A 15,034-nucleotide genomic window follows, 5' to 3' on the forward strand; every position below is an offset into this window, starting at 1 on the left:
CTTCATTTTTACAATTTGTATTCATATCGACACACATCTAACTTGCACTAACATGCAATGAGATGTATGAATATATTATAACATTTATTTCTATTTTCGAAAATGCCAAATTTCCAATATCATTACTTCCTTTCATTACTTCCGATGTTAAATGATCCTTCAGAAAACATTCTAACATGATGATTTCATTGCTCATGAAACATTTCTTAAGCCTCCTTTCCACTGCACACAACAAATGACAAGCGACAGACCGGAAGTCATTCATTTCCAATGGAGAGTAGTCTGGGAGTATGCGGAAAATGTGGATCTGAATTTGATCCGTTGAAATATTTAAACTCCTGCGACTAGACTGTACGCGACCGGTTGACCGGATGTGATGTTTTTCAGTGTTGTGCAAGCAATCCGTGCACGCGAGATGGGGAATAGTAGTTTTTTGCGTTATTTTTCTATCAGAAAAAGTCTACATTAAAAAAAACATTTCTATTCATAAATGAGCAATAAAAATGTTCTCTCTACATTCCCTCCAAAATTTTTAGCGGTCTATAAGTATCTAGTATTCATTCATTTAACCATGGTGATAAATAGAATAAAGACTCCTTTATGTGCTTTTGCACTCCTTTATTTCTGACCCTGCGAGAACAGCTTCTCTCCCATGGTGCACAACAAAACTGAAAATTCAGTTTGATTGCCACAAGGGGCATATTCCAACAGTCGTGTGCAGTGGAAAGGCGGCTTAACTTCTTAACTGAAAGAACACAAATTAGCAGACAAACCAATAAACAACAGTTTTATATATGAACTGACCTGCCAGCCCTTGTCGGCCGTCCTGTAGTAAGGATAATGCTTGGTGATGTGAGCGTAAATGCCACTTAGTGTTAGCTGTCTGTCCTGTGCAGACGAGATGGCCTGGACTATCAGCTGAGCGTATGAATATGGGGGTTTGGACTCATCCTGAAAAAAAAAAGCAGACGGTGACTCTTGGGATCAAATATAGTGATTTTGTGAGCGAAATGCACTGATAGGCTGAAGACTCTTACTTTAGGACTATCTCCTCCCGTGGCTTCAGTGCGCTGTTCTGATACAGCTTTGGCTGCATATTCCGCTGCCAGCTGGAGATCTGAGGTGATGTTGCGGCCGTATCGGTAACCCGAGGAACCTGCTCCTCGAGGACTTGCTGGGCAGGAATTGGGAACACTGAGAAGAGAAGAGATTAGCAGATTATTATTATTATTATGTACTAGTTTTAGGCTTTTTTTTTTTTTGCAATTATTAAAATGAGGCAGACGCTGACAATGTGTAGTGCTTGCCTCATTTTTAATTGAGGATCTACACCCTATGGTCAAATATACACCGCATGCACAGCCTGATTTTTGAAACCACAATTGCAATTTATGTACAGCCAGCTTTATGCCACTTTGAATTGTTGACTAGCAATTGCCGGAGGGGATTAAAATATGAAAACAACTGTATTTTAAACAAGTATTAAGAAATTTTGGTTGCTAATGTTTTTGGATTAAAAAAAGAAAAGACACCATTGGAAGATTTATTGAAGTATACTTTTGAGAGCGGTGTTATACACTGACTATATTGTACTCTACTGCATGCATAATGATATATTTTTTAGATTTTTAATTAATAAATAGAAAGTTTGAACGATTTCTTCTTTGAAAAAAAATCATTGAATAAACAAATAATGAAGGATGTGAAGTAGATTAACTAATACTAAATGCTGGTAAACTATTGCAAATTAAAAAATAAATGACTAAGAATAAAATAGAAACAAAAGAGCATCAACAACTAAATATACAAGGGTGACCAAAAATGATTCATTATACACCATAAAAAGAACTGAAAGTGAAATACACACATATTCATACTGAACCATTAAGTATGATGCTTTTGGGCCGATGCACATTTCAAAATCAAATTATTAACCAAAGTTATTAAGAAAATAAAGAGCCTCAAGTGTGTGAAATATAATGTTCTTGGTACTAATGCCTATTAAACTAATTAAGTAAAAAATAAAGGGAGAAAGACAGAGGTTTCAGGCACAGCCAGGACTTATTCACTATTTACATTACTTGAGACCCATTACACTATTTTTTGTACAATATATTTATTACTTTTTTCAATTTGCATATCACAACAGATTACACAATTATAGAATAATAATCACAAAGACACAGCAAACTTTTTAAACCCTATTCTCCCTCCCATCAGCCTATTCCCTTAGAAAAATAATGTTGTAATGTTTAATATGTTTAAATCAAGTATAGAGTGTTTCCTGTGTCTATGTTTAGGCCTTAATTCTCCCCTACTCCTTCTAAGTTTGTTCTTGTTGTAGTAGACTGCCAGCATTTACATTGTACTTCAGTAAGTTATTAAATGGTCTCCATATATCTTCAAGCACATTTTGTTTCTTTTTGACAATGTATAAGATCTTTTCCATTGACATATATCACGCCATTACTTTAATCCACTTTCCTATTCTAGGTTCATTCATATTTTTCCAATTAAGAGCAATAATACATTTAGCTTGTAAAATATACATGTCTATGAATCTGAAGTCGTTGCTTTGTAAGAGAGGACTGACATGATATGTACCCCGGATAAAAATCTTGGGATCTAATGGTAATACCCATTACACTGTTACTTCACCAGCCCAATTTAGCCAGACCATAATTCCTGGCTTTGCCAGAACCTCTGTCCAATAGCTAGAGGGCAATTGTCACTGCGGTTGACATCAAGCAGACCTGTGCTGCCCACAGAAAATGTAGACACAGAGTAAAAACACACTCAGTTCCATTTTCTTTACATTTGTTCATGACTAATTTAATATTACATTTCTTTTTTTAGAAGAGCCATTTTTGTTTTAAATGTTGCTAAAGACACTCCAGAGAATGGCTTAAGTATAGCTACATCATTGTTAAATATAAAAAAAGATAATGTTTTATGATTTTAGTTTTAATAAATAATAAAAAAACTAAATCAAAAACATACTGAACCATGACACCAGTGTCGCATCAAACCAAACCATGAATTTCCCAAACCGTTACACCAACTGACTGATATACCTCCAATATATTGTTACTCTCTGGATGCAGTTACTAATCAAGCAGTTTACATATCGTGATACTAGCCATGGGCCGGTATAAGATTCTAACGGTATAATAACCTTGGATAAAAATATCACAGTTTGGCGGTGATATTTTAAATGTCTGAGTAAAAAACAATAACTTTTTTTCCGCTTTGAACACAATAGCTGCGTCCAAAAATCGCATACTTCCATACTATATAGTATGCTAAAAACAGTATGCGAGCTAAATAGTTTGTCAGAGTTCATAGAAATAAAAAAAAACAGTATGCGAGAAGTGCCCAGATGACCTACTTCTTCTAGAAAGATTCTGAAGTGCACATCCGATGGACGCTACACTCTCTCATGATGCACAACAAGAGAAATCATGAATGAGAGTGAAGCAGGTGTTTCACGTGATCATGAGCTTCATTCATACTTCTCACATTCTCACTTTTCTATCGGTCGGGTAGTAAATTCCCATTCAAATGCAGTATCTACTGAGTAACAGGCGATTTTGGATGCAGCTGATATATTTTATTTTGGAGCAGTAATTATGTCAGGATAAATAGTTCAAATGAATCATTGACTTCCGCTGTCTTCATTAGTTTCAAAAACACCGATTTTTTTTACAATTTAAAAAGGCATTTTTGGATTTATTTTCTGCTGGAGATAATGTTGTCATAAAAAAAAATAATAATAAAAAAAGATTACAATAAAAAAATCTCACGTATACATTAGGGACGGTAAAGCAGAAAATTTTGCAGTTTTAAAGCCTTGACTTTTCCAAACAGCGATATACCTTAAAAATGATTATTGTCCCATGCCTAAGTGATACCCAACCAACCTTGTCCTTCTAAACCCTGTTTACACCCTGTATAGATGGTTCTGTGAATCTATATGTATACTCATTGACAAACATGTGATCCTTATAGGACGTGTTGCAAAAAGGAACACCAAAACAAAGTCATACTTAATAGTGTTGTGCCAAAACACACGGATTTACAGTCAAAATCAAAGTTGGCGTTCATATCCTTTTCATTCACTTGCTTGTAAGCAACATGGATTCATTAACACATTTTGATCCCACAAAAGTAATGTAGAGTAAACCCTTTTCAATCCTTTGGCTCCCATTCTTGGCTTCTGGCTCCCTTTTGAAATCTATCAAGTCTATTAAAGAAAACACTTCTCCTGTTTGTTTTTACAAACTGAGGAACAACCTGAAATCATTGTCAGTGGTGAATGACAGCAGGCTAAAAAACACACAACATCCCGACGCACGCGACTTGTTACGCACCTGACACAAATAAAAAACAATATGCCAGTAGGTGGCCCTGTACCCTCTAAACCAACCCGCTCAGATAAACAAACAACATCATTACGCAGCCATTACCCACAGGGTTTCCGAAATGTAATGATAATAACTCTATTATTTAGGCTGAAACTGACAAGAGTACATCCTGAGAAATGCTATTTTAGGCTGTCGTTTATTGTCAACAGCTCAGTAAGTCTCCCATAACACACACAGACACACCCCACCATTCCTTCACTAGTGGTGTTATTTTTTCTGCTGGCTCTCTGACAGCAGGGCACAACAGAGGGCTCTGATAAGGCTGTTGTACTGCAGGCTCCATTGTGTTGTGCGGGACAGAAACAAACAGGCCTCTCGGAGTGGCGAGGGGGAAGGCAAATGTGTGCATGAGGGCACAGCGGGCGGGTGCTTTGGGTTGAAGTCCAGTCCTGAGGCAGCATTTTCACAACAGCTGGACCGTATAACAAAAACACCTTGAGGACAAGCAAAATGACAACTAACACCTCCGCAGCCTTTGCACTGAAACTTCTGTGATAAAAACGCACAGTTAATATATAACAAAGGAAAATTATTGAAGATGCTAGCCCCATAAAACCTGATGAAACGAGTATAGAATCCCTATTTTAATTTATATCAATATGCGAAAGCATTCAAAAAGGATACTAGTGCGATCAACATCAAATCAAAGGACCGTGCCAAAATGTGCTGACATTGTTTAGTAAATTGGAGCGGAGTCATAATAATAGCAGTGTTCATTCATGAATCTGTGTAAACAACACATAGCATTTGTATTCACCCGAGCATGTGTAATTTGGTCAGAGCAGAATTTTGCAGTTAATGTTTACATGCCTGTTTACGGTGTTAAAAGTTGGCATACACCACAAAGTTAGACGCAATTATTTACATTATGAGTTTAGTAGAATACTTTATGGATTGTGTTTACATGAGGTACAGTTTAAAAATCGCAACAATGCCAAAAATATCATAATCGAATAATACAAACATAAGCAAAGTCATCGTTTATGACACACAATTAGAATTATTAGAAACCCAATTACTAGAAACACGATTACTAGATGTGTATCTTTAAAATCAAATTAGTGAATTATTCTAACTGTAATATATTGCTAATTTTAAGAAAATGAAAGATTTATCTTTAAGGCATAGTTCACCCAAAAATATAAATTATGTCATCATTTATACATTATCCACTTGTTCCAAACATATTAAAATTTCTGTTTAACTAAAAGGAAGATATCCTAGCAAATGCTGGAAAAAACAGCCACAGACTTCTATAGTAGTTTTTGATCCTACTATGGATGTTTTTTTTATCATTCTCAAAATATCCTGTTTGGTGTTCAACAGAAGAAAGCTATTATACAAATTTAAAACCACTTATTTCAACCCTTTTTTCAAGATTTAATACAAGTCTTTCTGTCTCTCTCATTCCTGTCAGAATGTGTCTGTAAAGTTTTAGCTCAAAACACCCATCAAATTATTTTTATACCTTTTTAAATCTGGGAAATTTAAGATGTTAGGACATTGCAGCCCTTTTTGTTGTCAGTGTCATTAATGCAAATGGGCCTGTTCTCCGTGCCCACCATTCCCCCATGTCTGTCAGAGCTGTGGATAAACAGCACAGTGACCGACAAGAATGAAGCAGATCTCCTTTACTACAGTAAGAACTTAACTGTTTTCCACTGTTGTGGAGTTAATTTAAAGGGCCATGAAACCCCCTCGTTTCAGCAGGGTGTTTTCACACCTCTACTTTGGAAAAGTCAGAAAAGTGGGCGTGTCCAGCTCTGTTTAGGGGGGAGTGTCGGAGGAACTAAAGTGGGATGGTGTGGGAGTGTCTATTTGTGCACGTGCGAGTTTCAGAGTCAAAATACACATACACACACACACACACACATACAGGAGAATGTGATGGTGTTTAACCTACATGGACATCTGTAGTCGAATTATTAGCCAAATTATTAAATGTTGGACTTTAACTGCAGTTTGGCTCTTTCATTCAGGGAATTCATTCATGCCTCTCGCGACAAACGAGATATTTGATTCGAGGAACTGCTGCAAGCGTGTATTTTTCATGCAATGTTTGATACCGCACGGCGAATGAGAGAAAAAAAAACTCTGCATTTCCCGGAAACTTAGATGCACACGGCAGGTAGTGTCAGAAAGCCGCGTGTGTTATTCCGGTCACAAAATGCGGTGCTAACATTTCTGCACTCAGTGCAATAGTTAACTTAATTCGATACGAACAAACTGAATAAACAAAGAGCACTGGTCGCTCACTTACCAAATCTGTAGAGACAGGACAATCACCAGCAACTAGAGCCGCGTCTTTATGAAGAGAAGACTACAAGCAAATCCAGATTTCAGCGTTTGCAGATGAGAACAGCTCTCAGGTAAACAATAATCCTCCTTAAGCCTGATTTATACTTCTGCGTCAGGTGACCGGCGTAACCCACGGCGCAGGCAACGCGCGTGGCTGTGCATTTATACTTCTGCGCGCTGTCTCTGCCGGTCTGCATTAACACTTCCGAAACGCTAGTTGGCAGTGAGGTGTAAATGTTCCTCTGTGTCGAGTTTCTTCGCTACTTTCTTGCATTTCCTGAACACTTCCGGGATGTACAAGTGGCTCAAACTCGCTCATTTTGAGGCAGGAACCGGCGGACGTGCAACAACTTTAACTATGAGGTAAACACAAAACAAAACTTTCCATCCCGAGCTCCTTCATGGGACTCCACACTTGTAAACAATCGCTCGCGCGGCGTCGCGCCATTCGCGCGCCTCTCGGTCCCGCCCAGACTCGTCAGCGCTACCAAGCCGACCAATCACAGAGCTTATGCTACGCGTCGTTGCGACGTGTAGTTACATTTTTTGAGAGGTGCACGTCAGTGACGGCGATGGCCATGGCGAAGGGCTATGCGTCAGCGCCGTAGCATACGCCGGTGTTTGACGCAGAAGTATAAATCAGGCTTTAGACACGTAAGTTATTGTTGTCGCGAGCCGCGTACACTGTTAATCCAGACGTGATCCAGATAAGCTCTCACAGAGAGAAAATGAAAACGAAACTTAACAGCAGCAAACTATAAAAGCAACACTTCACGCTTGTTTTGCCAACACAACGTGGCGTCTTTGTGGTGTAAACACGGTGACAGAAATGAATATTAATGAAGTTGCACAATAGAGCGCGCTGATTGGTTTGACCCAAGCCTTACTCATGCATTAATGCATGACACTGTAAGACGTAATAAGACTCACTCAGGCACAGACGCCCAGTCTGCACGCTGGAATACACGCTATTATGTCATGGCCGTGACGCAGCTTCAAAAATTCGTTTCAAACAGGAAGTACGAATTTGCTTGAAAAAACGCAAAAACAACCAATTTACACTTTTTAGTGAAATATAGGTGTCCTAATAGTGTTTTTAGCAGTGTGGGACACATATATGACTGTCAACAGCTCAAAAAATGTGTTTTGGTGTTTCGTGACCCTTTAAGCCTTTCTGCAACAGCGAGTCGCATACAATGTTATAAAGTGTGCACACACACATTTAGCTTTCCCCTGTTTTTGCACGGCAAATGTGACAGGATACACATTAAAATACATAGCTGCATGGATATCGGTCATGTTAAATGTACAAAATAAACCTGATTTAAGTCCACAACATGGGAAAAAAGCGTCTACTTGTATAATTGTACTGACATGTGGCTGTTGTGTAAATGATGTAGTGATTTTACTGTATTAATTACAAACATGCACTGTTTTAAAAACGTTTCAAATGTGTAAAACTCATTCTTGAACACATTTGATGATGATTGATGATCACAGTGAGCTGAACAGATCTTTTATTCCTAGTTGCTTTGCACATATCCTGTCTTGTTGCGATTTTATGCGCTACTACGGAGACATGTTAATACACGTCTGCGTACTGTTGCGGTGGACCTCAAAATGGGAGGGATTTGGCTCCTATTATAATGCCAGGGAAAAAAAATGCATTAATTATAAATACATGTGGTGATATGCATGTATATACATGGAGTTCATGCATTTTTAATTCATAATTTCATTTTACATTTGTAGTTATATGACAATATTTATATGCCATTAAAGGCATTAATTAAATCATTCTTTTATTCCTGTGATTACCATGTTTATTCTCATTTTAAGCGAACATTAACTGGTTATATTTGCTCTATCATGTTTTTGTGAAGAAGTGCTTGTGATGTAGTCTGTTGGCAGAATCCAGTGAATTTCTGCTAAAATATCACACAGTTGATTGCACAAATTGTATCCTAAAAATGTTTTTTCCCTATTAAATGTTATGAAGCTGTGTTTTACCATTTTGACTTCATTATTTTTTGTCATTTAATTTTTTACTAGTTTACATGATTTGATCTGATGATCTCACTGAAGCATGTTTTCAGTCAGCTAATACAATACAGTTGTACTAGAAGCAATACCAAGCTGACACTTTGAGTGGTACTCTAGTTCAATTTATACAGTAAGGGTGGTGAACCACAGCAAATCCACATGATTCCAAAGGGCCATGTGCAGCAATGATTTACAGAGGACAACTATTTGACCAATTGATCATTAACCCACTGAACTGAACCGAAATCTCTTCTAAATAATAATAATACAATTATATTCATCCCAAATTCCATCTAACAGTCAGTTTTATTAGTAACACTTTAGAGAGAGGCTACATTGGTTTATTTAATCCCATGTTAACACTGTTCAAAAGGTTTGAGGCCAGTTAAAGAAGTTTAAATGAATGTTTTATTGAGCATTATATTAATCAAAACTGATATTATTATGATGAATGAATGTGTTCTGAAAGGTGAAACTTCGAGACCTTCAAAGTTTTATAATAATTACAAATGCTTGAGAACAAATTATTATTAAATATTACCAGTATTATTACTACTTCAGAAAGATCCTCTGATATCAAATACTAGTATAACGACTGATGAAAATAAATCATATTCAGCATCACAGAGAGCAAAAATAATGTTTAAAACATATAATAAATTGGGAAAACATCCTAAATTGTAATAGTATTTAAGTGTTAACGCTTTTAACTGTATTTCAGAAGGCAAACATTTTGAGTAAATATATGTACTCCTTTTTCTGGCCTCATTTCAGTGATTTAAAACGCATATAAATTAACAACATAAAAATCTATACTTAAACGATTAACCTAAAATAATAAACAAACACTGTATAAAATGATTCATTCTTCATTTATGCTGCATTAAACTCTCTACCAAACTGAAGCTTCCAGTAAAGTGTTATTGACTTCTCCAAAGCGCAGCAGGAAAACAGACAGTGAGGTCAAACATGTGCAAAGGAGAGGCTGGTATTGCTGGTTGTACTGTACATGGCAGTTGTTCAAGCAACTCCATGTGTGTGGAATTCAAAGCTTTACACACATCTGCTGTTTGTGCAGGAGGCCGACAATCTGGGAAACGTCCATTATCTATCACTCCACACGGCCTGAATCCTACAAGAGCAAAATACCATTGGAAAACCAGCTCTAACGCTTGCAGAGCTGAATAGTAGGAAACATTCCCCTCAGTAAAGGAAGAAATCAGGAAGGACAGAGCATGTGTGTGTGTGTGAGTGTGTGTGTGTTTGTGTTGGGTGTAGGAGCAGTCCAAGGAGTGGGATGAAGGGGGGTGTTTGGAGGGCTCGGAAAAAAAGGAAACTATCTGTGGCTCAAAACACCAAACCACAACACTTTGCAACTGACCAATAAGAGCGCTCCAAGCTCAGCACATGCCATATATGGTATGTGCACACAGCATGCGCGCTTTGAGAGCCACACGTGGTGCAGAAGAGCAAAGAGGCCGCAAGGGGCAGACTTTTCCCAACACTACTACATACACAATCAATCATGACAGCTTCAAAACCAAGCATTTGTTTTCACATGCTAATCCTGATTGTTCGATGTAAATGCAGGAATATAGTTTGGAAGTGTATTGTAGTTATAGAATCTTCTGAGACCTTAAATGATTGTAGAAAACTGTATTATTCTGAGATTCTTTACTATTTTCTTCACAAGCATCATACAACAACAAGTGATTTAGAGATATTTCGCTACACAGAAAATATATTTTAGAATTTCTAAAGAAATTCAGATGTTTGCCTTGCCATTGAATGTGATTTCTATATAGCAAATGCAAAACTTAGTCAAGAAACAAGTCATAATTCGCTAAAAAAAAATTATTGGTTAATTTTAAGTTTATAATTCAGTTAACATATGTTACAGTGTAAAATGTTTTCAGATTACAGAATGAAGACAATCTTATGAGACCTTGAATAATGGTAGAAAACTATAGTATACTGAGATTCATCTCTGCATTTTCTCTTTTCTCCACAGGCTTTGTTTAAACACATCATACAAATAGAAAAATGATGTAGAGATATTCTGCTACACAGAAAATATATCCTAGGGTTTCCAATGAAATTCAGATGTTTGCCTTCCCATTAAATGTGATTTCTATAAAGCAAATCCAGAACTTAGTTAAACCGGTCATAATTTGCTGAATACAAAAAAATGTATTGCTTTATTTTAAGTTTATAATTCAGTTTACATGTGTTACAGTGTAAAATGTATTCAGATCACAGATTGAAGACAATTTTCTGAGACCTTGAACAACAATAAAAAAACTATAGTATTCTGAGATTCACCTCTATTTTTTTCTTTTCTCTACAGACTTTGTTTCAGTGCATCATACAAAAATAAAAATGATATTCTGCGACAGAAAATATATTCTTGAGCCTGTAGAAGAGCTTTTATGGCCATTGAGACATTTATTTTGCCATTTAAAATGATTTCTTTACAGCAAAACAAAACAAACTTAAGTTAAAGTTAAAAGCTTAATTTCATTCATTTATTTTCTTTTCAACTTAGTCTCTTTATTAATCAGGGGTCACCACAGCAGAATGAACTGCCAACTTAATCAGCATATGTTATTACGCAGTAGATGCCCCTCCAGCTGCAACCCAGTACTGGGAAACACTAATTGCTTAATTTCAAGTCTGTTTCAGTATAAATGCAGGAATATACTTTGGAAATAACTTGGTAAGAAGTGACATTAGAGGATTATGGATACATTATTGTCATATTAACAATAGGCTAGAAATGAATAACTTACTAAAAACTATTCAATCATTAATAAGCAAAGTAATTTACCTTCAGCAAGATGTGGAAAAGAAGTGCTTCTCTAATGAAATGGTGTTTTCTCTGTGTAGCGGATGAAGTCATACCTAATAGTTCCTGTCGGTGAAGGCAGGGGACTCATCATAGTTTTGAAGTCGTTGTCGGGAATGGTGATTTTCAGCGGAGAGATTTGAGGGTAAAGAGGTCTCACAGGGGATACAGGAGCCTCCTCCTTTTGTGTCTCTTTATGGTAGAGCGAGGTAAACTGAATCTTGATCACCGTACTGGGAAATCGAAATGTGCACCTGCAAAAAACAAAAATACATTAAATTGCAATTAGCAATTAAAATTAATTCATCTCACATCAATCTAAAGGTCAGCACAATATTGTAGGAAGTCATTTATGTTCATAAAAACCTGTAAAGATACAACATTAAATTTAGTTCACTCTTATGCTCACCAAAGCTGCATTTACTAGATGATTAATACAATAAATATTGTATATTGTGGAACATTAAATAATGAACATGAAATAATAGTTATAAATAAAAAATAAATAGCATTTATTCTGGTGTTGATAAAGCAACTTTCCAGCCACTTAAGGGTGTGTGTCCACCGAAGTGTTAATGCTACCCAGAAACACCAGCTGAACATTTTCTTTCGGATGTTGTCAATGGAAGAAAGGCACTGAGTGTGTGTTTTATGCCGAGTTCAGGCTGCATTTTTTTTTTAAGTAATCTTGTCACAGATGTTTTCACACTGCATGACTATCTGGGCTAGCATTTTGTCGCTGCTTTGTTTACACTGCAAGATGGATCAGCGACAAGGGGTTTCGCATTGCACGACTTTACAATAGGAAAAATCGCTGACAACTTTCTCCAACTATGTCTCACAACCAAAAACATGTAGGGTTTAAAGGGAATTAGCCATTTCTCCTCAACTTTTTTTCGTTTTTGATCCGGTTGTGATATTGCACATAACACGTCAAACAAAGCACATGTTTTCCCTCCATTTCTTGGTTCCAAATAAACTGAAAATGAGCGCTTTTAACTTCTCCCACAACCTCCCTGGCCTGCAGATACCCACACTAGTGGATGCTGCTCTCTCATTGGCTGTAGGTAATCGCCGATGTTATTTTCAGTCAAAACTAATTTCAAATGGCATGATTTGAATCGCTGACAACTCCAGATATTTAGCATGCCAAATTTCTCATGGGCATCAGCGACTCCTCCGTGACTTTTCAGATTGCGTCTTTGAAAGTTCACACTGTGTGATTGTTACTCGCGAGAACGAGCACCGATTTAACAGTGATTTCAAGCATGTCTACGATTTCTCAAAACCTGTCGACAAGTCAAAATCGGGGCTAAAATCGTGCAGTCTGAACTCTGCATTACACTCACCACTGAGCCCTCCCATTTTTTAAATGCTTTGAGAATTGCAGAAGCTCTTACAGCTGAGCGGATTTTGTTTTGTTTACAAAAAAATGTTTTTGCAGTAGAAAAAAAAAACTTTGGTGGCCAGCTGAAAATCTTTCAGCTTGACACAGTCCTAAAATACACACCGCTCATGACCCTTCAAAAGATCCGAGCATATTGGTCACTCACATCTATCAAGCACGCAATTACATTGAAAAACAATAGAAAAGTAGAAGTATTTAGGTACATTAAATATATACAGTTGAAGTCAGAATTATTAGCCTCCAGAAATATTAGCCCTCCTGTTTATTTTTGCCAAGATGACAGTAAATAATATTTGACTAGATATTTTTCAAGACACTTCTTTACAGCTTAAAGTGCTTAACTAGGTTAATTAGGCAGGTTAGAGTAATTAAGCAAGTTTTTGTATAACGATGGTTTGTTTTGTAGGCAAACGAAAAAAATATATGGCTTAAGGGGCTAATAATTTTGTCCTTGAAATGGTGTTTAAAAAATTAAAGCTGCTTTTATTCTAGCCAAAATAAATCAAATAAGGCTTTCTCCAGAAGAAAAAATATTATCAGACATACTGTGAAAAATACCTTGCTCTGTTAAACATGATTTGGGAAATATTTAAAAAAGAAAAAAAATAAATAAATCAAAAAGGGGCTACTAATTCTGATTTCAACTGTATATCCTTAATTGTAAAGGCTTTATGAATATTTAGCTTTATAAATCCTCATTAACAAAGGTCAATGGAGAGCAAATGTAAACAAGAAAATGTTGATGTGCAAAAAAAAAAAAGGATTACATAACTGTAATCTGTAATTGGGACCAATAAAAAGTAAACTTTCGAGTAAAAATGAATCCTCCCCTCCACTCCTCTTTTGTGTTTTCGAATTGTCTGCAGTGCAGCCAAAGAGAATGATGAACTGCTGCACCGCCTCCACTGGATGTATTTACACAAGTGCTGCACCAGGAAGCCACTTTTAATGCTACAGCATACACACTGCAGTTGTTTTGAATGGCTGGTTTGGCATGCACCCATTACGGGTTCAATGTGTCCGTGTTTTCACAGCAGTCTGCAGGAATAGTCGCTCCGACTTCCATGACAACAAGCTTCACAGGCCTATTCTGCATTGATAAGGCAGATGGCACACACCGAGACGCCGCGAAAACAATTCTGATAAGAACAAGGAAGTCAAATTGTGATTTTAATACAATTTGAGAAGCCTCAACATTGCTGTTCAGCAGCACAAGCATCAGTCTGATCTAGTTAACTAGTTTAACCACTTTTCAAATGTTAGTGTTTACATTTTAGGCTTAAACGGTCAAAGGCATGAGAAGTGATTTCATACTGATCAGCCCCACAGATTAGTGCTATTGAAACCGGTTGTGGTACACTTTATCCAAAACATCTAATGAACTTGGATCACTGATGACTTTAGAGGTTCTCTAAAGGTGACGCAACTCAGTGCAAGCACACCAAATGAAAAGTTTTACTGATTGATTTTTACACATTTTTTTAAGTGAGATAAAAAAAAATGTTGATCTTTTTTTTACTTTTTATGTAAATAAGTAATTTAAAAAAAAATACATAACATTATAAAAGAAATCTGAAAACAAACAATTTGAAATAAAATAACAAAGAAAGAAAACTTGATGGCAAGAAAAATGATTATGAACAATGTCATATTACTACTTTAAAGGTTTTACTGTTTATGTTTACATAAATATAAAGGTTTATTAATTAATAATATTTCTAAAAGAAGTTGAGATCATTTGAACTGAACTTGGAATAAAATAAAAAGTTTCTAACTGATGTTTTGCATTGAGAACTGTAATAAACATCATATCACTGCTCAAATATTGTTAGTCAAGATTTTTCATTATAACACTTTTTTTATTGCTCTTTATGTGCATGTAAATGCAATTCAAAGTCAAATTGCAAATATATTTAAATATAAATTTAGCTATTTGCAAAAAGAGAGTAATTTAGTAGTTTGAAAACTTGAATAATTTAAAGGTACATTAAAATAGTATATAGCTCAAACTGTTGT

The 15,034-nt window shown here is 36.2% G+C and overlaps 1 protein-coding gene across 1 annotated transcript in view; it reads right to left on the reverse strand.

Annotated features, from left to right (window-relative positions):
* Window positions 1-15,034, reverse strand: part of foxk1 (forkhead box K1) — a 30,903-nt gene that overhangs the window by 13,856 nt on the left and 2,013 nt on the right. The window contains 3 exon segments of the mRNA NM_199902.1: window positions 805-951; window positions 1,038-1,194; window positions 11,667-11,864. Of these exon segments, the coding sequence (NP_956196.1) occupies window positions 805-951; window positions 1,038-1,194; window positions 11,667-11,864 (502 nt within the window).

This window comes from Danio rerio, chromosome 3, assembly GCF_049306965.1.
Source record: "Danio rerio strain Tuebingen ecotype United States chromosome 3, GRCz12tu, whole genome shotgun sequence".
Lineage (NCBI taxonomy): Eukaryota > Metazoa > Chordata > Actinopteri > Cypriniformes > Danionidae > Danio > Danio rerio.